The 26,424-nt window shown below is 32.7% G+C and overlaps 1 protein-coding gene across 1 annotated transcript; it reads right to left on the bottom strand.

Annotated features, from left to right (window-relative positions):
- Positions 1-148: 148 nt before the first annotated feature.
- LOC109791473 (uncharacterized) lies at positions 149-10,089 on the bottom strand. The gene is made up of 4 exons (XM_020350771.3): positions 9,752-10,089; positions 9,225-9,572; positions 1,235-1,564; positions 149-709 (listed from the first exon to the last, which is right to left on the bottom strand). Exons 1-4 carry the CDS (start codon positions 10,070-10,072, stop codon positions 353-355), a joined length of 1,356 nt encoding a protein of 451 aa, XP_020206360.2. The 5' UTR covers positions 10,073-10,089; the 3' UTR covers positions 149-352.
- Positions 10,090-26,424: the final 16,335 nt, after the last annotated feature.

Genomic DNA, 26,424 nt, shown 5'->3' with positions numbered 1-26,424 from the left:
CAGTTATTAATTCCATGCATGGCAAGAGTTACAAATGCAATTTCCATATTAGACGTGCATTTCATTCATAATCTGACAGAAATTTCAATCATTTTAAAATACCAGTTTGCTTCAAGTTTCTAAATAATCAAGAGTAAGAGCTTTCAAGAATAAAAAGGTGGTCTACAGTTTATAATTTATTAATTGAAATAGCAAAGTGTGAAACAACCTTGGGTTTCTTTGACATGGAGAAATCCAAGATTACAACTTACAAACATCCTTTTGAAACAAATCCTGACTAGTTAATGACAAACAAGTAGTCCACACAACACAACTTTCCTTAGAAATTTTCTGAGTCACACAATACATGAATCTATTTTGAAGCAGAAAGGCTTTCATAGCGTCCTTTGAAAAAGGCAGAAACAAGGTCTCTAGGGGGCAGACTTTCTTTGACAACAGGATGGTTCACTAATTCTTGGCTCCATTTGTAGAGTTTGGGAAATTTGTCACTTGTGAACAACTCCAACCCCCCTATTTCTTGAATCAAAGGAATCCAAAAGGCAATGAACACAGCAGCAATATCTACCAACCCAATTTCCTCTCCTCCAAAGAACTTTTTGTCATTTATCTCATCCTCAAGAAACTGCAGTGCCTCAAATGATTCTTTACTATTCTTCTCACGCTCTTTCTCATCAACCGTGAAAACAGCTTTCCATGCTGCACCCACAACCTGATTTCATATATCAGACTACTTATTAGTGATCATTTTCTAAAATAATTAGTTAGCATATAATCAATCTTACCATATCCAACAATAATATCCTAATACAAAATAAATTCAGACATGATTTAATCTTATTAAACCAACCAATTTTTAAAATGAAGATTGTTCTTATAAGATGAGAATTACTGTATACTATGTTTTGACCATTTTAAAAGTGGACATAAGATCTAGAACAAATTAAATTATACATAGAAGCAAAACAGCGCATAATCCCTTCCCCCAAATTAAAGATTCTCCAAAAATCCTTTATAAGATCACACCATAAAGATTACAAATCATAATAATTTGAGATAGTTCCTAAACGAACTTCACCAATCATAAATATGATTTTAGTCTAAGTGGATTCGAGAAATTAATGAAATTTATTCAAAGTAATTAATGGTTCTCTAACTTATTCAAAGATTTCACATTTGGATGTTATGAAAAGTGATAAAGGAGCACAAAGCAAGAAAAGAAGAAAAGATGGGTTACCTTGTCATCTATGAATTTGGACCAAAAACGAGCCAAGGCTCTTTGGTAAGGATCTGAAGGCAAGATGGGGTTTTGGTTCCATGTCTCATCAATGTATTCAACAATCACAAGAGACTCTGCGATGGGCTTCCCATTGTGAACAAACACAGGAACCTTCTTGTGAACTGGGTTGTATTTGAGGAGCAACTCACTCTTGTTGCCCAAATCTTCTTCCACGTATTTGTATTCAACTCCCTTCAACTTGAGAGCAATCTTAACTCTACACACAAACGGGCTTACAATAACTCCTAAAAGCGTCACCTCTTCCTGAGTTGAAGCCATTGCAGCACCTCAGTTCCAAGAACTTGCAACAATCAATTCCAATGATTTATTTTGGTCTCGGAGTTCTAATATATTCTGGCTTTATAGGGAACTAGGAAGATGAATATAATATTCAATCCACGCGTTGTTGACCATAAGTCTATAATGAGTAAATGAAAGTGGAAAAAAGAATCATGGAAAAAATAACAATTATTTTATTTTATTCTAAATCTTTTTATAACCCTTCTTTTGATATTATTCTTTTAATCTTTTTCGAACGCTCATCATCGTATCACATACTTTTATTTTTCATTTCTTTTGTGCAAAAATAATTTGTACAACAAAAGAATAAAATTTGTCGTAAATTAATTTGAAAAGATATTGCACATGAGAATAATCCAGAAGAAACAAGATAAAAAAAAGCAGGCTTCGGTGTCGAGAAGACTCCATCATTATTTAATGGCTTTGAAATGATGTAAGGGATTACATCAGCAATAGGAGAGTAAAATTGAGCCATACAAATTAAAATCGAATCACATAAGTACGTCGGAACACACAGCAAGTGCCACGTCACATCTGCAATTAGTAGAAGAAATAAGAGAAAGAAGAGAAATAAAGCGGATAAAATAAAATAAAAATAAGAAGGTTTAGTTTGAGAAAATAAAATAAAAATATTAGTGTTTAGTTTGATCAAAATAAAATAAAAATGGTTTGGTTGAAAAAAATATAAAAGATAAAATAGAAATAATTAAATGATCTTTTTCTTAAAAACTTAGGATGTATCTGTTTGAGCATTGTATTTTTTTACTCCTTAATAATGATAAGGATGAAATAGAGAGAAAAAATATTGGAAAAAGACTGTTAATATATCTCTCAATACTACGTTTAATGAGAATGAAATAGTGCAGAAATGGGATGAACGGAGAATATGAGTAAAAAAATTATTGTCCCTGTAAATGTGAGATATTCAACAAAATTTTTAAATTTAATGAGTCTCACTATAAAAAAAAATGATTTTTTTTTAAACAATTCCCCCTCCTTCATCTTAAAAATAATGTAACACAAACGATTATATATATATATATATATATATATATATATATATATATTCTTTTTCTTTTCTTAAAATTACATAAATTTAAAAAGTTATCTTTTATATTATTTTGATATATTTTTCTTCTCTTTTTTTTTTTCATTTCTTGTCTCTCTGCTTCCTCTTCCTCTGTTATTTTTTTTTTCTCTCTCAAACACAATATAAATGTTGCTCTTCTAATCCCCTATTTTTTTGGATAATAAAATTATAACACGTCAACCTCACCGTTTTCACTTTAGTCCTATTTCACCTCTCTTAAATAGAGATAATTTTTCGTGGTTCCATATATTTTTAATTTCTTTTTTATTCATTTGATTTCTATTTAACAACCCCAATTTTTAACATTTTATATTTTTTTCTTGTTTCCCTTCATTCTTATTATATTTCTTATTTTCCAAACAGAGTCAAAACCAAAAATCTATTAAAAGGGAAATTATTTTTTTTCTATTCATTTGGTTTTTATTAAACTCCGATTTTTAACATTTTATATTTTTTTTCCCTTCATTCTTATTATATTTCTTATTTTTCAAACAGAGTCAAAACAACAAGGATCCAAAAATCTATTAAAAGGGAAATTATTATTTTTTATTTTATAGTCATTTAAATATCTAATTTTTGGTAAATAATATTTAAAAAAAATGTTTACTAATTTTACTCAAGTGGTGGTACTCAAGGCTCCCCTAGTCATGTTGTCTATGGTGACCTTTTAAGAGATTAGAGTAGAGTTTCTTTTTTGGATGAATTTGTATCATAAATTAGTATTATGATCATTTTGCATGTTGAACTTATGTGCTATTGAACATGCACATGATGTTAGGTGGTACAAGTTTTGGTTAGAGTGTGATTCTAAATTTGTTCTAGACACTTTTGGAAATACCTAGAATGTTTCTTGGGACATCCATAATAGATGACGACATTGTTTATTACTTTGTTCGCAAATGCATTTTTTTCATTCTCATATTTATAGGGAAGGAAATCAATGAGCAAACAAATTAATTGATTTTAGTTTAAAACATAAGATTATTTATAAGTGGTGGATTGTTCTGCCTTCTTTTATTTGGAAGATTTTTTTTGTGATCATGTGGTTTACCTTCTTTTTGTTTTTTTTAATTCCTACATGTGTTTTGGTATAGTTCCCCATGTTATTGTTACAATTTTCCTCTTTTATATTTATATATATATATATATATATATATATATATATATATATATATGTGTGTGTGTGTGTGTGTGTCTATGTGTGTGTATACATATATTAGAAAAATTACATTACCCTTTCTTCTCCTTTTATATTAAAATATATAATTTAGTTCATTTAACTTAACGTCATTAATGTAAATTACATTCCCCTCTTCTAAGAGATCTAAGTATTACACTATCCACCCTGGATATGTTAAAATATAAAATAAATTATACTTTTATCCCTTATAATTTCAAGTATTATATTATCACTCTCTTATTATATCACTTTAATATTATTAAAGAATTATCATTATAAGATTTCAAAAAATACGTTTAATTTAATTATTCATAAAAATATAATTTTTATTAAAATATATTTCAAAATATTTTTAAATTCATGGTCATTCATGCACTAAATTAAAATTTATAAAATATTTAATTGAATTTAAAATTATTTATTAAAATAATAAATAAAATAAAAAATTATAAATTAAAATATAATTATACTTTTATATATATGTCAATATATAATATAAATTAATATATATATATATATATATATATTAAATTTTACAATAATTATATTTTATTTAATAATAGATTTTAATATAAATAAATAAAAATTATAAATTTAACACATATTTTAGCATTACATTAATTAAATATAATAAATAACACTTTATCATAAAGCACTAGTTATTTATATATTATTTAAATATTTTACTAGTGACATCAATTAAATAATATATTAATTTAATATATATAATTAATATATTATTTTATTTAAATATTTATAAAAATATTATATTAACTATATTAATTAAATAATATCTTAATACTTGCATTATACTTATATATATTTATATATATATTATTTTATTCTGATATATAACTTTAAAATATTTTGTAAAAATAATAATGAAAATATTTGTTTTAAAGATATATATAGTTAATCTAGTAAAAATTAAAATAATTTTTAAAACAATAATTAAATATGTAAATTAAAAGATATATCATTAAAGTGTAACATGTTTAAGTTTTTTAAGGGGATAAATATTTATAAGAAGAGAGGATAATGTAATATTTATATCTTTGAGAGGACGTTAGCGTAAAGGGTGTTTTGGTGATAATTTTTTTTATATCGTAAGTTAACGAAAATTTAACGAAAAATTTAGAAAATGGGTAAAATGTTATACATTAGAATCTATCAATGAAGGGAATTTTAATTTTTAACATAGGAGGGGAGGGTAGTGTAATATTTGTATCTATCGAGGAAGGAAAGTGTAATTTACTCATATTTTTTTAGTTTGTTGCATAATTGATAGACTTTTGGATGTCAACCTTATTAAGATGCCTTAGTTTTTATGGTGATGCTTAACACACAAATCTTAATCTTTTATTGAAAAAAAGATTTACACGTAAAATTAAAACATTTTTATATTTTAAACAATAAAACATAATAATCATTTCTTAAATTTATTTTTCTTGAGTAGTGTTAGGAAATTTTGGAAAATGTATCAAATTGTGTTAGAAGCAAAATGGAAAACGTTCAAATATCATATTCCAAGAGACTTAAACGTAATAGAAATTCAAAATTATATTATATCATACTTAGATTATAATGATGTATTTTGATTGTAGTGAAAATTTAATATTTCAACACCTTTTCACTTCACATTCAACATTGTAAACATATAGCATCACAACACAATCAACACATATCAACATGAATAACTTAGTCTTTTACGACAAAATATCCATTTCAACATCACTATATCAACAACTCGAATTTTTTATTTCAACAACATAGTATATACAACACAACAACTACATGCGTCGTCACACATTTCAATTGGAAGATCTTCTACAACATAGGATGAGTAGTTTAAGTAACTTGACCTTACCGAACTAACAACGTAGGGTAATCTTTTAAGACTTGCTAAATCAACAATAAATTGGATATCAATCCACAACACAGTAGCTTAGTTTCTCAGATATCATCACTTAAACAAGAAAGTCTAATACTATTGTTAAGATAGAACAACTAGATATAGGCCTACCACGACATTAGCTAATTTAACTAAGCCTCATATGAGATTGGTCCACCGATTATCCTCAAAATACTATGTCTTTCGATACTCAATTAGGAATTAATAGAACCTCCAAATACTATGCCTTTCGAGCAACTTGCATTTGGTGGCTAAGTTGGCCCAACGTTTCAAGTCTAGGTGCATCCTCCGTCACCAATAACATTCCTAGTGAAATACCATTTATTCCTTCATCCTCACCACCCATTATACCTCTCAATGTTCCCTTCACACAACCCTTTTTTTGACACACTCTCATCCATGCTTTTCCCCTTCTTCGTTCAATCACAATACTCTTTTTTATAACATTCACGTTCAAACCCCTTTACCATTGACTCAACAAAAGTCTCTATTTCTACCTCTTCAACTCATTTTTTTTAGGGTCCTAATCCCTTAGATTGGCTATTTCAAGCTAACCAAATTTTTTTCATTAGGTACCTTGGGAACACTGACTACATCTCATCTCCTTTTATGTGAAAGGTGTGACCCTTAGTTGGTTTAAGTTATTGTACCCCAACCACTGACTAACTGATTTCATACCTTTGCATGAGCTCTTGACTTGTGCTTTGGCCCCTCAACATATGAGAACCATTAAGCCACACATTTTAAATTACGACAAACAAGCTATGTCACATAGTTTCAAACACAATTTGAACATCTTTGTAATCATACTACTAGTTTGACCCTTGAGAATTTTTTGAATTTTTATTATAGATTTAAAACCAGAAATATAAAATGAACTCATGCTTTTGAAACAATCTCCATTTCCAAAGCCATTAGGTTAACCAAGCTCATTGAAGACAAACTCAAGGACTCAAGCTTAAATATACATAGAGCTAACCTTCTTCCTCATAATGGATCTCACCAAACTCATCCTAGAGTGCAACAACTTTGCTTGTTACTTCCATTCCACCTTCGTCTCATCCTTCTTCCCCTAACCCCAAAACCAACCATTCTTCCACAAACCTTCCCATTAAAAGATTTTCTCCTAGCCAACTATAAGAAAGACATGTTGTTGGACTTTATTACTATTGTGATGACAAATATTTTCAAGGCCACAAGTGCACTTCACCCAAATTCCTTATAATCCTTTTTAAGATGACCCTTCCTTTGATCCTAACCCACAACCAACCAAAACTAGCACACTTGATGAAGTCATTCATTTTTAGCTTTCTAGTTAAGCCTTGATAGGATACCCCTATCCCCAAACCCTAAAATTTCAAGGACTTATTATGAGTCTCTTTGTGATGATTTTGGTGGATACTGGCAGTTTTCACAATATATTATAGTACTATATTGCACAAAATTTAAATTTGTTCACTCAAGGTACTAATTTTTTTTTGTCATGGTAGGTAATGGAGAAAACATTACCTATTAAGGTGCACATGCCTTGAAGTCCCTATAACATTTCAACAAGATATGTTCACCATTTCATGCTACCTACTATCCATCCAAGGTGTTGATGTCATCCTCGGGATTGAATGGTTATAATCTATTGGGCTTATTGAGGCTGATTTCTCCGATGCTCAACTTTCATTCACTTAGGCCACCAAATTTATCCTCATTAAAGGAGTAGTTTTAGCTCAACCCACATTTGCTACATTCCACCAAATGTGACATTCCATTCATACATACTCCATCGCTTCATTCCACCTTCTATCCTTTAACCTTCCAGATACAACACTCATTTCCCCAACTTCTTCCCACATAATTCCATTTGAGTTATCCAATGTCATTCACCAATTCAATCGTATTTTTGATAAACCTCATGGCCTACCCGCTCCTATATCTCATGACCACCACATCACTTTTATTCCTAACTCTACTCTTGTCAACATTAAGCCATACAAATACCCTCACTCTCAAAAAGAAATAATGTCAAAATTAATCTCAACATTAAAATTGTTGCTTTTGAATTCAAGCCAAGTTGTAATGTAAGGATAGGAATGAAATCTTTGATGTTGCTCAATAGACTTCTAGATGTTATTTTTCTAATTAATGTTAGATATTGCTAACATTTTTTTGTCACAAACTAGATATCAAATTCTTATTGATCATAGGGAATGTTTTTTATTCTGAATTATTTTGATCTCTAAACAGGTTTCTAAATTATTATCTATAGTGATGAAATATTTGTGGTCTCTAAATCAGTCTCAATTTGATAGGTTTCTTATAGTATGAGATTTTTAACACATCTCTCATATTGAGAAATGAACATCTTGAGCTTGAAGGCTTTACCTTAGACTAATCTAGCTTGACTGATGGGTAAATAAAGTTTGACCACGGATTATTTTTGTCAAGAATCAAACTCAAACACTCTCCAAACAATTCAACCTTAGATTCAACACATTAATCACATGTATCTAACCCCTTAATTAATTTATATAATTATATAAAATCTTATCACTAATTGATATAAAATCTCTGACATTTTAAAAAGATGCTTTCATTCATTGTCATGAAATTTTATAATTTTTAATAAATTTTAACAACAACAAATATGTTAAAAATAAACATTATTATTTAGGTCAAATGAAAAAAAAAAACTTTTACTTTAAATTCTTAAAAACAATTATTTTATGTTAATATTTATATTTTTTTATGATTAAATTCTTAAAAATCCATTCTAAAATGATCATCACTAAAAAAATATAAATATAATTATTTTTTAAAAATTATCACTATAATATTTTATTTTTATTTAAAGATATTAATTTTTTTAAAAAAAAAATCTCCCATTTAAGATATGTTTAGCAAAGTCTTAGCCAACTATCTCCCTTTTAAAAATATTGTCTTGTGTATGCAGTCGCGTTAAATTTTAGGGTTAACTATCTTACCTTTTAAAATACCTCTAATATAACAAGGTAATTAGTCACTGTTATCGACAGTAAATATTCCAGAAATGAATTAAAAAAAAATAAAAAGTCTTAGCCAACCCTAAGAAACCAATATCACGCCTCGTAAGAAACCAAGAACAATTATAGCACCGTATCAAATCCTTATCTCATCCGACATCAATATCCGTGAAAAGGACATCCACCTGAAGATTTATATGAAGGGGATTTAAATAATTAAAAATTCCATAAAACATATTAAATATACCTTACTAAGCAGTTCAATAACTAGTTCAGTAGTTACCACAACTCATTCTTTTATTTTATTAATTCAAATAGCGAACATGTCAACATGATTTCTGACAAAGACAAATCTTACATCACACATTTCATTTTAAAATGAAAATCTAACAACAATAACTTAAGACAGACAAGTAATACCTTCCACACAAACTTGAACCCTCATCGGAAATTCCGAGTCTCATTCTATATTAATTCTTCTTTTTAGCAGCAAGGCTTTGAGCCCTAGCCTTAAAATAGACAAAAAGTTGGTCTTTAGAAGGCATAATTTCTTTGACAACTGGATGGTTGTAAAAGTCCTTGCTCCATTTAAAAAGCTTTGGAAATTTCTCACTTGTGAACAATTGTATCTGTGCTACCTCTTGAAGCAAAGGTATGAACACAGCAGCAATATCCACAAAGCCAATGATCTCCTCTCCTGCAAAAAACTTGTCCTTCAGCTCATTCTCAAGAAACTTCAGAGCCTCATACAACTCTTCAGTAGCCTTCTCTTTCTCTTTCTCATCAACCTTTAAAACAAATTTCGCTGCTGCAACCACACACTGCTTTCACAAAATAAAATTACTCATTAGTATTTGGAAAATAATTAGTATATATAAAAATTCTTTTATATTAATTGATCCACGAGTTCTTTTATTCACTGTCAAACTTATTGTATCAGATTTTACCCTTAGATGTCATGAAATGAAAGAATGAAAAGGGATCTAAGAGTTATTATTACCTTGTCATCCATGAACTGGGCCCAGAAACGAGCCAAGGCTCTTTGATAAGGATCAGAAGGCAAGATAGGGTTTTGTTTCCATGTATCATCGATGTACTCAACAATCACAAGGGACTCTGAAATGGGTTTCTCATTGTGAACAAGCACAGGAATCATTTTGTGAACTGGGTTATACTTGAGGAGAAGATCACTCTTGTTGTTCAAATCATCTTCCAAATATTTGTATTCAATTCCCTTCAACTTGAGAGCAATCTGAACCCTGTGCAAAAATGGGCTTCCCACAACTCCCAAAAGCGTCACCTCTTCCTGACTTGAAGCCATCACAGCAGCAATTCACTTCTTCTCTTCACTAGCCTGCAATTAATTATTATTTATAGATACATAGGATGACAAAACTATTTAACAAGCCTTCCTACAGGTATAGAATAAAAATTGAACTTCACTAAAAAAAAAAATTAAATACCGGGGAAAATTTAGAATTTTTTTTTTTTTTTTACAATATCACATATAATATGCCTGATTAATTCAAATAAAATTAAAATAATATAAAGATAAATTAAGTTTACTTTATATAAAATGATAGTTTGACTTAATATAATTGTGATATTTTTTTATATATCTTGTAATTTTTTAAAGGTCTTGTCCACACTTTGATATGTATTTAGACATGGATGTTATTGGCATTCTTGGTAACCTTTTATTTTGGACCTTTCTTATAATAGGATATTGGTGTAAGGTCACTTAATTTTTTATAAACTTTTTTACTTATTAATTAGTTATGATTTTATTTTAGTGTGTTATTTAATTAATTAAACTAAAGTTTAGTTAAAATTATTGATCTCATTATATCCATTTCATAAAAATAGAATATCTATAATTGTTATAATATATCAAAAATGGATGGGTTCTCTAAATGATTAATACAAATCATATGTTTATTTTGTGATTGAATTGTGACAATTCAATTCATGAACTTTTAAATAACTAGTGTAATAATTACTTACCATTTTTTAAATGAATAGATCATGCATATCTCACATTAATTAACTCAAGAATAAAAGTAGCATATTTAACATATATCCATGTATTTAATCATCAGTTCTCACATTTATGAAAATCATGTATTATTATTTAAGCTTAACATACATGTATTTCCATACTTAAAAAATGTATCAAATCGTATGTGTTTCACAATTCAGAAGCAATCAAGTTTTGTGGTTGAATTAACATTGTAATGAACATGCTAATTCAATAATACTATCATTGTATATATACATTTATTAGTATTTTAACGGACAATTGACAGAAAAACACAAATCAAAATCTAAAAGTTTGATGACATAAATCACAAAAAAAAAATTTATTAGGGACAAAATTTGCCAAAAAGTGAAAGTTTAGGAACAAAAACTATAATTAAGCTTGTGTTAGACATTTCACATCATTAAGTTTATCCATGACAAACATGTCATGTTATAGTATATTTTTATAGACAATTGATATGAGAACATAAGTCACAAAATCTAAAAGTTTGAGACATAATTAATGAGAAAAAATTTGGAGATATAATTTGTGCCTAAAAGGTTAAATTTTAGGGTTTAAAGTGTAATTTAGTTTTTTTTTTTTAATTTTTAGAAATAATTATCATATTATTTTTATTTTTAGTGTTTTTAAATAAGCATACGTGAATTCATTATCTTTTTAACAAGTCTTTAAAATTATAAAAATAGTCAAATTGGTGTGATGCTTTTGTAATTATTAATAAAGAACAAATTAAAGGCTTTAAAGCACGTAACAAAAAAAATGTGTTCTCGATTAAGTAAACTTTAAAAAAGAAATAAAAACTTAAATATGTTTACAAGTTTAGTTCCTAGATTTTTTTTTCTTTTGAAATTGTCATTGAATTTTATTTTATTAATATAATATACCAAATTTCGGCTTTTATTATTGTAATATGTAAATACTTTATTTTTAAGTCTCAGTTAACTTGTTTTCTTTCAAGAACTAATTTAAAATGAATCTACTATTATAAGAATAGAATGAAAAACTAGATATACTACAAGAACTTAAAAAAAAAAAAAAAAAAAAAAAAAAAAAAAAAAAACCTTACAAAGAACTATTTCATTAAAAAAAAAGCAAAAAGTGCATATTATTTTTATTTTTAGTGAATGAGACACAAAACCAGTTGACGCAAACCTTTTTTTTTTTAAATTGATGTTTAATCTTTAAAATTTATAATTTATTGTATTCGAAAATAAATTAAATTTTTTATTTTATTTTAATAGCAGTTAATTATCATAAATCTTTTTGGCGTGATCTTTATTTATATAAATACTTTTATCTAAACAAAATAATACTAAATAGACAAGTTTAAAAATTATATATTATTAAATGGAATTCAAATAAATACAAAAAGAGCACCGTTATAGAAGCCAAAATGTATTCCGTTACATTGTCTGAATTATTAAAATATTATTATTTTTTAATAAATTTATTATAAAATAATTATTTATTTTATTATTTTATTATTTAAATTAATTTTTTAATAATTCGGAAGAAATTTCGGCGTCTCCTTTCGAAGAATGCAGCATTTTCCATACAAAAATTCAAAATAAGAGAAAACAAAAGTTTTACATGAAACTTGCTCAAAATTTATATTAAAAAAATCGAAAATGCTTTACTTTACCAATTCGTGCAACACGAAATCCGTACGTGCGATATTGCTGTCAACTGATGTGTAATACCATGTACGTGCGTGATTTCTGTAAACTCATGTGCTAATAATATTTTGGTTAAAAATTTAATTTGGTTCTTATAATATTATTTTATTTTAATTTAGTTTTATTTTAAATTTTTTTTACTTTTGTCTTTAATAATTTAAATTAGTATAATGTCGGACTTCCGTCCAAATATTTAAATGAAGTTAATTGTTAGGCACGTGGATGCCACGTAGATGTATAGGTGGATGCCAAATTTCTTTAGTGTATCTCAAACCAAAACGGCCCGTTCTGGTTGTACTTTTGGTGTGTTAATTTTGTACTTGGAACGGGCCGTTCTAGATGTAAAATTTACACACCAAGAGTACAACCAGAACGAGTCGTTTTGGTTCTAGAATGTCAAACACAAATGGTTGATGGTTATAGTTCACGCCCGTGATTCCAAATCACGGTTGTGAATCGTGCAAGGAAAAAGACCCAAGGTACAAAGCGTTTCCAACATTGAATTTGGTAATATTGTCAATGGGAATTGATAACTTCAATTGCTAAACATTTGGGCTATACAGTGTATCATTAAGGATAATGCAGTGTATCACTAAGGACAATAGTGACAGGTTTTATTTCATTGTTAGTCAAACTGGAGTGAACCACTTACTATCAAATCGACACTATACAGTCAAGAATGAAACGACACAGTATTTTTCCTTGAAGTCATTGACCGATGTACCCCAAGAGCAACAACTTGTTCTTAAGGAGGTACAACCTGAAGTAGAGGAAGAGGACACACAGGACTAACATTTCACCACACAACCACATGTACAGGTAGATAATGTTGATATCCTGTCAACCATTTTGTAACGTTTTAAAAAAAACATTTTTGGTTGATTTAGTAGCCTAGAACGGACTGTTCCCAATCTGGAACGAGCCGTTCCAAGCTATTAAATTAGCCTAAATTTCTAGGTTGGGAACGGTCCTAGAACGGGCTATTCCAAATTCCGGAACGGGCCGTTCTGGAAGGAGAACGGGCCGTTCCGGAGGGAGTACGGGCCGTTCCAGAGGGAGAACGGGTCATTCCGGATGAGTCCCGGAATGGGCCGTTCTGATTTCAGAACGTGCCGTTCTGGGTGTGGGTTTTGTGCGTGATTTGGGAGTTCGGAACGGGCCGTTCCGACTCGGTACGGGCCGTTCTGGGCAGTCCAGAAAATCCATAAATAGGGTTTAGGGGCCTTCAGAAGAACGTGAGTTTTAGAGAGAAGTTTTAGAGAGAAGGTCTCTGGGTCAGTGAGCTCCTTTCTCTCCCAAATTTCTCTGTATGAATCTTTTTCTTCTCTAGACCACTAATGCCTTCTGTCATTTCTTGAAATTCAGATTAGAAAGCTTGATTTGGGTTGATTGAAGTTTCGAGTTGAGCCTAGAAGGGAAATTCCACTTTTGTTCAGTTTTTTTTGCTATCTGAGCCAATCTTCAGGTGAGGGAAGTTAGAATGTAGATTGTTTAATTTTAGGAGAGTTAGGGAAGCTTCATGCATTGTTTTATTTGAAAATGGTTAAGATGTTATTTGTGGATTAAGTAGCTGTTAGCTTAAGTTGTTCATATGTTGAGTGTTTATAATATAGCACTACAAGAAAATTCGGTATTTCAGACGGCAAAAATCCGTGGGAAATGCCCAAAATTCGTGGGTAATGAGGCATTTCCGACGGATTACCGATGGACACTAATCCGTCGGTAAATTGGTCGTCTGAAATTTACCCACGGATTTTTATCCGTGGGTAACTTTCCCACGGATTTTCCCACGGATTTATCCGTGGGTAATTTCCCACGGATTTATTCGTGGGTAACTTTCTCACGGATTTATCCGTGGGTAAATCCGTGGGAAATTACCCAAAAATTATAATTTTTTTAATTTTAATAAATTTATTAATGTAACAACCCTCATATTTGGTCTTTCAAGGGTTCTATTTCACGATATTTCATTGTTTAGTGTGTTTTATCCTTACTTGTGCAATTTCTGGGATACTTCCCAAAAGGTCACCCATCCCTGTACTACTCCAGGTCAAGCACGCTTAACTGTGAAGTTCTTATGAGTTAGCTACCGAAATGTATATGTATGTTGTCAGTATAACTTGTACAAATTAATTCTTTTAAGTCATCCTCAAATATACAATCTCATATTTGTACTATAATAATAATATATAATAATTTTATATTACAAATAATAATAATTAATAATAATAATAATATATTTAATTATTATTTATTTATATGTACTTACTTTTATAAATAACGTCTACTTATTTTTATTTAAAATTATAATTTAAATTATTTAATTTTATAATTTATAATGATAATATAATTTAAAAAATTATAAATATTTATTTAATACATACTTATAAATTAAATTTTAATATTTTAAATAAATTATTAATTAATTTAATATATTTATTTACCTTAAATCAAACATATAAAATTCAAAAAATGTATTTATCCTTGTTGTTTTTTTTTTTAATTATCAACTATTAATAAAATACTAACTTAAAATCTTATCTAATTATATATAATATTCTCATATCAAATTTAAAATCAGATATTAGTTATACAAAAATATTAAGATCATATAGTAAAACCATATATTAATTATACAAAAATATTAAGATCATATAGTAAATTGTCAATAAGATTTTAGTTAAATAATTTAAAATAATTAATGTTTCAATTATATTGTTAATTCACAGATAATTTATTCCAAAACTAATTAATTTTTTATATTAATTATTAGTAAAATTTAGTAACTTTTAATTTAACAATTAATTAGATCGATAAAATTTAACACACGCCATGAGTTACTGAGCGGAATAACTTTACCAAAGAGTTATTTTATAAGTTAGCTTAAATCAAACATATAAAATTCAAAAAATGTATTTATCCTTGTTTTATTTTTTAATTATCAACTATTAATAAAATACTAACTTAAAATCTTATCTAATAATATCATAATATTTTCATATCAAATTTAAAATCAGTTCTTACATTTTCGACAAATATAAATTTATTTGAAATATTTCATCAATAATATAGCTTTTCCTACAAAACTTTTCTCATCGAAAATATAAATTTTTCAACAAATTTAATTTTGTTTTATAAGAAATCATCTTCGATTAATATAACATTTTATATATATGATTTAAGAGTAAAATATTTTTAATTTAACGGTTGAATTTACAAAATTCACATTTAATATAAAGTTATACGTCATCTTGTAACTGATTTTTGTCTAAAAAATAATAGATAATCATACCCTTAACTAATTTTTATTTTATATATTCTAATTTTATTTGTAATAATATGATTATATATTTAAATAATTTAATTTTAATAATTTTTTAAGTATATTTTTGTCTTTTCACTTAAAATATTTGAATTTCCATATTTTAATTTGAATTATTTTTTAAGTATATTTTTGTCTTTTTGTCTTAAATTTTTGAATTTCTATATTGTAATTTAAATAATTTTTTATTTTTATTATTTATTAATTCTTTTCTTTTTTTAATGTTTTATAACATTATTAAAATTTTATAATTTTAATCTCTCTAATTTTATCTTACTTTTTATTTTATAAATATAATTTGGATTATTCATTTTATAATTAAATTAATTTTTTTAAATTTTTTATGAGTTTACATTCTAAGAATGTATTGAAACTGCTCAATTTTGAATTTAAAAAAAAATAATTTTTCATAGAATTTCCCATGGATTTATCCGTGGGTAATTTCTCACGGACTAATCCGTGGGTAATTTCCCACGGATTTGTCAGTGGGTAATTTCCCACGGATAAATCCGTGGGAAATTACCCACGGATTTGTCCGTGGGAAATTACCCACGGATAAATCCGTGGGAAATCCGTGGGAAATTCTGTGAAAAATTATTTTTTTTAAATTCAAAATTTTATTAAATAATTATCCTATTTAAAGATATTAAATCAATCATAATTATGTAAATCAAAACAAGTTCATTCATACAAAATAAAATGTCATACATAACAAATAAAGTTTAGGAGTTCAAATTTAAAAATAACATATAGTACGATCAGTAGTAGAATTATAACATAATGTCTAATAATCAGAATATCCATGTTGTTACTATCTAATAATCAAATATTAAGGAATTTCAATACATTCTTAGAATGTAAACTCATAAAAAATTTAAATAATTTAATTTAATTATAAAATGAATAATCCAAATTATATTTATAAAATAAAAAGTAAGGTAAAATTAGAGAGATTAAAATTATAAAATTTTATTAATGTTATAAAATATTTAAAATGAAAAGAATTAATAAATAATAGAAATAAAAATTATTAAAATTAAAATTTAGAAATTCAAAAATTTAAGACAAAAAGACAAAAATATACTTAAAAAATAATTCAAATTCAAATATAGAAATTCAAATATTTTAAGTGAAAAGACAAAAATATACTTAAAAATTATTAAAATTAAACTATTTAAATATATAATCATATTATTTCAAATAAAATTAGAATATATAAAATAAAAATTAGTTAAGGGTATGATTATCTATTATTTTTTAGTCAAAATCAGTTACAAGATGACGTATATTTCCCTTTATCTATTACTATAGATAATCAAACAACTATATATTTAACTATTTTTCTTCTATTCATTTTCTCTGTCTTTATCTCTACTTTCTATATATAGATTCATTGAAGTTTTAAATACTCATATTTATACTCGTTACTTTGTATTTTACTGATTTACTTAAATATAAAATTCAGAAATCAATAAAATGTAAATTTAAGAAATTACTACAACTTAAAGAGAGATTTTTAAATCAATCAGTTATTAGGAACAAAAATAATTATTTAGTATAATTATTTTAACTTTAATGTTTTAAGTTTTAAATAAAGAAGATTTAATCTAGAAAAAAATTCATTAACCCCTACTTGAAGTTTTTCTCAATAACGTCATACATATATCTCTTCTCAAATTTTTAAGTGAGTATTAATTTTCTTATTTATTTATTTAAGTGGCACATACAACTACTTATATAAGATAATACTGTTTATATACTATTAAGAGAAAATAATTTATTAATACAAATATCAATAATTAAATGAGATTTGATCTCTTATTTCATTATTTCAACTTTTTTGAAATTTATTTTAAATATCATGCACACTGTGATTTAAAAATATATATTAAATTTAAGTAATAATTTTAAAAATGAATTGAAAAAAATCTTATTTTCAAAATTGAAGATCAATGAAAGTTTTCATCAAAATGACATAGTATTGGATGTAATTTAGAAATAAATGATAGATACATATATATGATTTGCAGAACATAATTTAACTTTTTTCCCCCTTATTTAATTAATAACGTTATTTTCAAAGAGATGAGTGATTTTTAAAAATTAAAGAAAAGATGTGTTATTGTTAAATTTGAACGTCATGTGTTGGTATTTTTCAAGATAAGTAACAAAAAACACATTTACGCTAATTAGTTTATAATTTATAATAACCTAAACATATAATTATATATAGGTAATATAAGTCATACCTCACACACTTTGATTTATATTTATCTTATTTATATTTTGAAAACACCCATATAATAATGAAAATATTATATAGTGCATTGTTGTGTGTATTGATGCGATTAGGATTGGTTGCATTTGAAAAATAATTGGCTTAAATTTTATTTAATAATTTGAGACGTGGGAAACTCCGTCAGAAATTTCAGACGGATTTTAATTGTGGGAAACTTCGTCAAAAATTTTAGACGGATTTAAATCCGTGGGAAATTCCGTGGGAAATTTTCGACGGATTTTGGTCCGTGGGAAATAATCCGTGGGAAATTTGACTTTTTCTTGTAGTGTAGGATGTTGTTAAAGTTGTTATACATTGGGAAACTAAGTTGTTTTATGTTGTTTATTGTTGAATTATTAATGGGTTGATATGCATAAGTTGAAGTAGTATATTGTTGTAAAAGTTGTTTAAATTATATGAGTTGCCTATTGTGGTTGCTTAAAGTTGTAAGTTGTCTATTGTTGTGAAGTTGTTAATATGCCATTTATTGTAAAGTTGAAAAGTTGGGGACATATGGTGAAGATATATGTCCTATGTTGAGATACATAGTACTAAGGTGATAAGTGGAAAGTTATTTTAAAGTTGAAAGTTATTTTAAAGTTGAAAGTTATTTTAAAGTTGAATCCCTTAGTACTGTGTGGCGACATGGAAATAGTCGATCCATGTCATGGTTGAATGACCAATTTGAGTAAGGTATCTAGTTAGAGATGTAGTCTTTGACTAGATACTGGAGGGAGCGTGGTACTTGGAGGACAGTGGGTGGGCTAACTCCACATGAGGATTGGTGAAGCTAGCCAAGACCGTGGTAGGCTCATACCCAAACCCTTCTGTCCTGACAGTAGTACTGGACCTCCGAGTCTAAGTGGCACACCTGAGAAATCAACTATTGTTGTCTATACCTGGTTCTCTTCGGAGTTCCTAAAGCTTTTCTATACCTGACCTAGTTGAGATAGGTCAAACGCTGGATTCGGTAGGGTTTATGCCATCTAGACTGCTCAACCTCAGTTGTTGGAGATCTCCCCGTTGTATATGCATGACAATGTGTTTAAATATTAGGTTGTATATTGTTGTTGTTGTATTAAAGTTGCTTCTAAGTTGTATGAATGAGTTGTGTTTTTATGTTGAATAGCATGGTTATTTGTGATGATGATTGGATGAATGATTAGTATAGTGTTTCCTATACTTGTATGGTTGTTTATAGAATTCTAGCTTACCCTTCTGTTTCCATGTGGATGGACTGCTATGATCATACGGTGTATGGGAGCAGATCAGGACTAGGTTGGAGCTGTTCCCTGAGTTTGCTACTAGAAGTGGATTTTTTTGGTACCTAGTGTCAGAGTTACCACCTTGGGTAACAATTTTGTGCTTGACCGACACTAGAAGATAGTAGTTTTGGATAACTGTATAAATACTAATACTTAAAATCTTTATTGTTCATATAGATATATATATATATATATATATATATATTTCTTCATGTTTTGTATTTATGAGTTATCCAATTTTATTATTTATCTTAATTTACAAAATTTTAGTGCGAATTCTATTAAGTGTAGAGACCATGTCGGGTCGTTACACTTTTATGGTATCAGAGTCGGTCGAGTCTTTTAGGATACTCTATGGGGAGTGATCCTTCTGGGTTTCCGTTGTGTCATATCTCTGATATATGCTAGCCTTTGGTGATTTGTGGGGGTATTATGTTACTAATAGGATGTTTGAATTCTTGTAGTATGGCAAGACCCCAGTATGACCAGATTGCTAGGGCTATGGGGATGATAGCCATGGCGATGCAGTAGCAGAGTGCTCACTTTGCTCAGATGGAGGCAAGTAAAGCTGCAGCTGAGGCAGCTAGACTGGTGGTCTCTCAGGATGGAAGAGATTTAGCAGAGTTCAGGAGATGTCAGCCTCCTCAGTCCAAGGGGGATTCAGATCCTGATGTGGCAGATCAGTGGTTGAGGGAGATAGAGAAGATCTTCAGTGTTTTGGGATCTTCTGATGAGAGAAAATTGGCTTATGCAGTTTACATGCTAGTGGGTGAGGCTGAGTACTGGTGGAGAGGCACCAGGCAGATGTTAGAGAGCAGAGGTGTGCTTGTTGATTGGGATTGTTTCAGGAGGGTCTTTTTGGAAAAGTATTTCCGGGACAACGTTAGATACGCTAAGGAGTCATAGTTTATGAGACTACATCAGGGGAGCTTGTCTGTTTCTGAGTATGCTATGAGGTTTGAGCATTTAGCTCGTTTCTACTCTCAGGCCATATCTGAGGCTTGGAGATGTAGAAAGTTTGCAGAGGGATTGAGGCATGAGCTGAAGAGGGTCATAGTCCCTATGTCCATAGTGGAGTTTCCTACCTTGGTTGAGAAGGCAAAGACTGTTGAGAGATCAGAGGGTGGAGGTAGCAGTGGTAAGGCTGCTAGAGTTCAGGAGGGATCATCTGGGTCGAGGAAGGGAGGCCAGTAGAGGGGACCCTATGATAGACCTGTACAGTCTCAGAGAGGAGCTGTTAGTAGGGGACCTCGTCCTACTACTCCTCAGGGTGGAGTTCATGCCATTCGATGTTATCGGTGTGGTGGACCACATATTATCAGAGACTACCCTTCTACACAACCCAGGTGTTTTAGATGCAGTAAGTTTGGCCATCTGGCCAAGGATTGTGAAGTCCCACATCGGCTAGTAAGGTGAACGAAGCATGCCATATATATGGGTGTGGATACCTTACTCTTGAGGACGCGTTTTGGGGTGGTGTTGGCCATTCCCGAGAACAAAGCCGTGAGGCCGTGGGCCAAAGCGGACAATATCCTCATGCGGGTTGCTGGGCTGTTACATTTGGTATCAGAGCCTGGTTTCGGGCCGGTGTGCCAGCGAGGGCGCTGGACTCCCTTGAGGGGGGGTGGATTGTGAAGTCCCACATCGGCTAGTAAGGTGAACGAAGCATGCCATATATATGGGTGTGGATACCTTACTCTTGAGGACGCGTTTTGGGGTGGTGTTGGCCATTCCCGAGAACAAAGCCGTGAGGCCGTGGGCCAAAGCGGACAATATCCTCATGCGGGTTGCTGGGCTGTTACATTTGGTATCAGAGCCTGGACCCGGGCCGGTGTGCCAGCGAGGGCGCTGGACTCCCTTGAGGGGGGGTGGATTGTGAAGTCCCACATCGGCTAGTAAGGTGAACGAAGCATGCCATATATATGGGTGTGGATACCTTACTCTTGAGGACGCGTTTTGGGGTGGTGTTGGCCATTCCCGAGAACAAAGCCGTGAGGCCGTGGGCCAAAGCGGACAATATCCTCATGCGGGTTGCTGGGCTGTTACATTTAATGTAACAGCCCAGCAACCCGCATGAGGATATTGTCCGCTTTGGCCCACGGCCTCACGGCTTTGTTCTCGGGAATGGCCAACACCACCCCAAAACGCGTCCTCTACAGTCGCAGATGAAGCTCCCCCTAGAGGAACACATCAGACAGTTAATCACGCTCTGATACCAAATGTAACAGCCCAGCAACCCGCATGAGGATATTGTCCGCTTTGGCCCACGGCCTCACGGCTTTGTTCTCGGGAATGGCCAACACCACCCCAAAACGCGTCCTCAAGAGTAAGGTATCCACACCCATATATATGGCATGCTTCGTTCACCTTACTAGCCGATGTGGGACTTCACAATCCACCCCCCCTCAAGGGAGTCCAGCGCCCTCGCTGGCACACCGGCCCGGGTCCCGGCTCTGATACCAAATGTAACAGCCCAGCAACCCGCATGAGGATATTGTCCGCTTTGGCCCACGGCCTCACGGCTTTGTTCTCGGGAATGGCCAACACCACCCCAAAACGCGTCCTCTACAGTCGCAGATGAAGCTCCCCCTAGAGGAACACATCAGACAGTTAATCACGCTCTGATACCAAATGTAACAGCCCAGCAACCCGCATGAGGATATTGTCCGCTTTGGCCCACGGCCTCACGGCTTTGTTCTCGGGAATGGCCAACACCACCCCAAAACGCGTCCTCAAGAGTAAGGTATCCACACCCATATATATGGCATGCTTCGTTCACCTTACTAGCCGATGTGGGACTTCACAATAATGTAACAGCCCAGCAACCCGCATGAGGATATTGTCCGCTTTGGCCCACGGCCTCACGGCTTTGTTCTCGGGAATGGCCAACACCACCCCAAAACGCGTCCTCTACAGTCGCAGATGAAGCTCCCCCTAGAGGAACACATCAGACAGTTAATCACGCTCTGATCACACGGTCGTGGTTCATCAACCAGACGTAGGTTCCTGTCTCCTTAGATCTCAAGGATACAGAGGTACGACCTTACTTGAACAGGGGGGGTGGATTGTGAAGTCCCACATCGGCTAGTAAGGTGAACGAAGCATGCCATATATATGGGTGTGGATACCTTACTCTTGAGGACGCGTTTTGGGGTGGTGTTGGCCATTCCCGAGAACAAAGCCGTGAGGCCGTGGGCCAAAGCGGACAATATCCTCATGCGGGTTGCTGGGCTGTTACAAGGATTGCCCAGTTGGGGCAAGTCAGTCTGTAGATTCTCAGAGGGTGGAGTGACCTAGAGCAGCAGGGCGAGTTTTTGCTTTGTCAGGAGCAGAGGCTTCCACCTCACCAGCCTTGGTGAAGGGGAAGGGTAGAGCTGCAGGTACAGAGGTTTATATCTTGTTTGATTCTGGTGGTACACACTCATTTATATCTGCTGATTGTGTGGGGAGATTGGGTTTATCAATGTCTGCATTGCATGTTGATTTGTCTGTGTCTACTCCGGCTTCAGTTTCTGTAGTTACGTCAAAGGTGTGTGTGGGTTGCCCGATAGAGGTGTTTGGTAGGAGGTTCCGAGTGAACCTGATTGTGTTGCCCATGGTGGATATCGACATAATCTTAGGGATGGATTGGTTATCTGCCCATCACATCCTTATAGATTGTGCTCGGAGAGAGTTGGTATTTCCTTAGTTGGAGGATGAGGTCTTAGTATCAGCGGGTCAGGCTGAGCAGTTGATGAGAGATGGAGCTGAGTGCTTCATGTTGTTTGCAACTTTGAGCATTGAGACAGAGAGAGCTATCACTGGGATTGAGATTGTCAGTGAATTTCCTGAGGTGTTTCCAGATGATGTGCCAGGATTGCCACCTATGCGTGATGTTGAGTTTAGCATTGATCTAGTACCTGGTGCAGGACCGGTATCAGTGGCTCCTTATAGGATGGCTCCAGCTGAGTTGGTACAGCTGAAGAAACAAGTTGAGTATTTGTTGGAGAAACAGATGGTGAGGCCCAATGTTTCTCCTTGGGGTGCTCCGGTACTATTAGTGAACAAGAAGGATGGTGGGGCCCGTTTGTGTGTTGATTATCGGTAGCTGAATAAATTAATGATAAAGAATAACTATCCACTTCCGATGATTGATGATTTGATGGATCAGCTGAGGGAAGCTTCAATATTTTCAAAGATTGATTTGAGATCTGGATACCACCAGATCAGGGTGAAGGAGAGTGACATGCCAAAGACTGCTTTCAGGACTAGGTATGGTCACTATGAGTATGTGGTGATGCCTTTTGGTGTCACTAATGCCCCAGCAGTGTTCATGGATTACATGCACAGGATTTTCAGACCGTTTTTAGACAGATTTGTGGTGGTCTTCATTGATGATATTTTGGTGTATTCTAAATCATTGGAGGATCATCATGAGCATTTGAGGTCGGTTTTGGAGGTGTTGAGGGAGAAACAGTTATATGCCAAACTGTCCAAGTGTGAGTTTTGGTTGTCTGAGGTGAAATTTTGGGGGCATGTGATATCGGCAGAGGGGATTGCAGTGGACCCAGCCAAGGTGGAGGCTGTGATTCAGTGGGAGCGTCCGAGGACTGCTACAGAGATTAGGAGTTTTGTTTGGTTGGTGGGTTACTATCGGAGATTCATTGAGGGTTTTTCTCGAATAGTAATGCCTTTGACTCAATTGACTCGAAAAGATCAACCTTTTGTTTGGACGGACGCTTGTGAGCAGAGTTTTCAAGAGTTAAAGAGACGGTTGACTACTTTTCCAGTTTTGGTGTTACCTGACACTGATGAGCCTTTTGATGTGTTCTATGATACTTCTCACCAGGGGTTAGGTTGTGTGTTGATGCAGGGAGGGAGAGTAGTGGCATACGCTTCGAGGCAACTTAAGAACCATGAAAGGAATTATCCTACTCATGATTTGGAGCTTGCAGCTGTGGTTTTTGCCTTGAAGTTGTGGAGACACTATCTGTATGGTGCGAGATTCAGTGTATTCAGTGACCACAAGAGTTTGACATATTTGTTTGATCAGAAGGAGCTGAATATGAGACAGAGGAGGTGGATGGAATTTATAAAGGACTTCGATTTTCAGTTGATGTATCATCTTGGAAAGGCAAATGTGGTAGCAGATGCATTGAGTAGGAAATCCCTTCACATGTCGGCTATGATGATTAGGGAGTTGGAGCTGATTGAGCAGTTCAGAGATTTGAGATTAGAGGTGGAGGTTGTTCAGGATCACATTAGTTGTGGTATGATCACCATAACTAATGAGTTCTTGAAACAGGTGGGAACTAAACAGTTACAGGACCTAGATTTGTTGAGGATTTTGGGATTGCTTGGTACTGAGAGGGCAGCTGGTTTTGAGCTTGGTACTGATGGGATTCTGAGATTCAGAGGTCGGATTTGTCTGCCTTGTGATTCAGAGTTGAGGAGAGCTGTTCTAGAGGAGGGACACATGAGTTGTCTTAGCATACATCCTGGTATGACTAAGATGTATCAAGACATCAAGAAAAATTTCTGGTGGCCTGGTATGAAGAAGGAGATAACAGAGTTTGTAGCCGCTTGTCTGACTTGTCAGAAGGCGAAGATTAAGCATCAGAGGCCCGGAGGGGTTTTATAGTTGATGGAGATTCTTGAGTGGAAGTGGGATAGTGTCACTATGGACTTTGTGGTTGGATTGCCTAAGATAGCTAGGAACAAGGAACAGTGACTCTATCTGGGTGATTGTTGATAGGTTGACAAAGTGTGCGCACTTTCTTCTTGTCAACAAGAGGTGGTCCTTGGAGAGGCTTGCACAGTTGTATATTCGAGAGATAGTACGGTTGCATGGAGTGCCTTCCAGTATTATTTCTGACAGAGATCCAAGGTTTACTTCAAGGTTTTGGCAGACTCTACATCAGGCGTTGGGAATGAGGTTGAGGTTGAGTTCCGCCTATCATCCACATACAGATAGTCAGTCGGAGAGAATAATTCAGTCACTAGAGGATCTTCTGAGAGCTTGTGTGTTGGATCATCTGGGTAGCTGGGAGGAGGTGTTGCCATTAGTAGAGTTTACCTACAATAACAATTATCATGCGAGTATTGGCATGACACCTTTTGAGGCTTTATATGGTAGGAGGTGTAGGACTCCTTTATGTTGGTATCAGGAGGGTGAGTCAGTAGTGGTTGGTCCAGAGTTAGTTCTTCAGACTACTGAGATGGTGAGACAGATTCAGGAGAGGTTGAGAGCTACTCAGAGTCGACAAAAGTCTTATGTTGATAAGAGGAGGAGACCTCTAGAGTTTGAAGAGGGAGAGCACGTGTTTCTTAGGGTGACACCCAGTACTGGAGTGGCAAGGGCTATAAGGGCCAAGAAACTTACACCGAAATTCATTGGTCCTTATCAGATCCTTCGTCGTGTAGGTCCGGTAGCTTATCAGTTGGCGTTACCTCCGGTTTTGTCCAACCTGCATGATGTGTTTCATGTTTCACAGTTGAGGAAGTACATCAGAGACCCGAGTCACGTGATAGAGTTGGATGAGGTGCAAGTTAGAGAGAACTTAACTTACGAAAAGAGACTGGTAGCTGTAATTGATCACAAGTTGAAAGAGCTTCGTGGCAAGTCCATTAGCTTGGTGAAGATTCTTTGGGATGCAGCTACTGGTGAGGCAACTTGGAAAGTAGGGAGTCAGTTCAAGGCACAATATTCATTTCTCTTTTCAGGTAAGCCTATTTTCGGGGACGAAAATTCCTAATTGTTGGGGAGTATTGTAACGTTTGAAAAAAATATTTTTGGCTGATTTAGTAGCCCAGAACGGGCCGTTCCCAATCTGGAACGGGCCGTTCCAAGCTATTAAATTAGCCTAAATTTCTAGGTTGGGAACGGTCCTAGAACGGGCTGTTCCAAATTCCGAAACGGGCCATTTTGGAAGGAGAACGGGCCATTCCAGAAGGAGAACGAGTCGTTCCGGAGGAAGTACGGGCCGTTTCGGAAGGAGAACGGGCCGTTCTGGATGAGTCCCAGAACGGGTCGTTCTGATTTTAGAACGGACCGTTCTGGGTGTGGGTTTTGTGCATGATTTGGGAGTTCAGAACGGGCCGTTCCGAGCCAA

The sequence above is a fragment of the Cajanus cajan genome, chromosome 4 (assembly GCF_000230855.2).
Source record: "Cajanus cajan strain Asha chromosome 4, NIPB_CcT2T_4, whole genome shotgun sequence".
Taxonomy (NCBI): Eukaryota; Viridiplantae; Streptophyta; class Magnoliopsida; order Fabales; family Fabaceae; genus Cajanus; species Cajanus cajan.
The sequence above is the reverse complement of the archived record's forward strand: the minus strand, read 5'-3'. Positions and strand labels throughout refer to the sequence as shown.

Coding starts and splice junctions, on each gene's coding strand:
- LOC109791473 (XM_020350771.3), bottom strand. CDS start 10,072: ATGGCTTCAAGTCAGGAAGAGGTGACGCTTTTGGGAGTTGTGGGAAGC. Junction 1,565..9,224: donor TTGCTGCTAAAAAGAAGAAT/TAATATAGAATG, acceptor TCTTGGAACTGA/GGTGCTGCAATGGCTTCAAC. Junction 710..1,234: donor CCAAATTCATAGATGACAAG/GTAACCCATCTT, acceptor ATATGAAATCAG/GTTGTGGGTGCAGCATGGAA.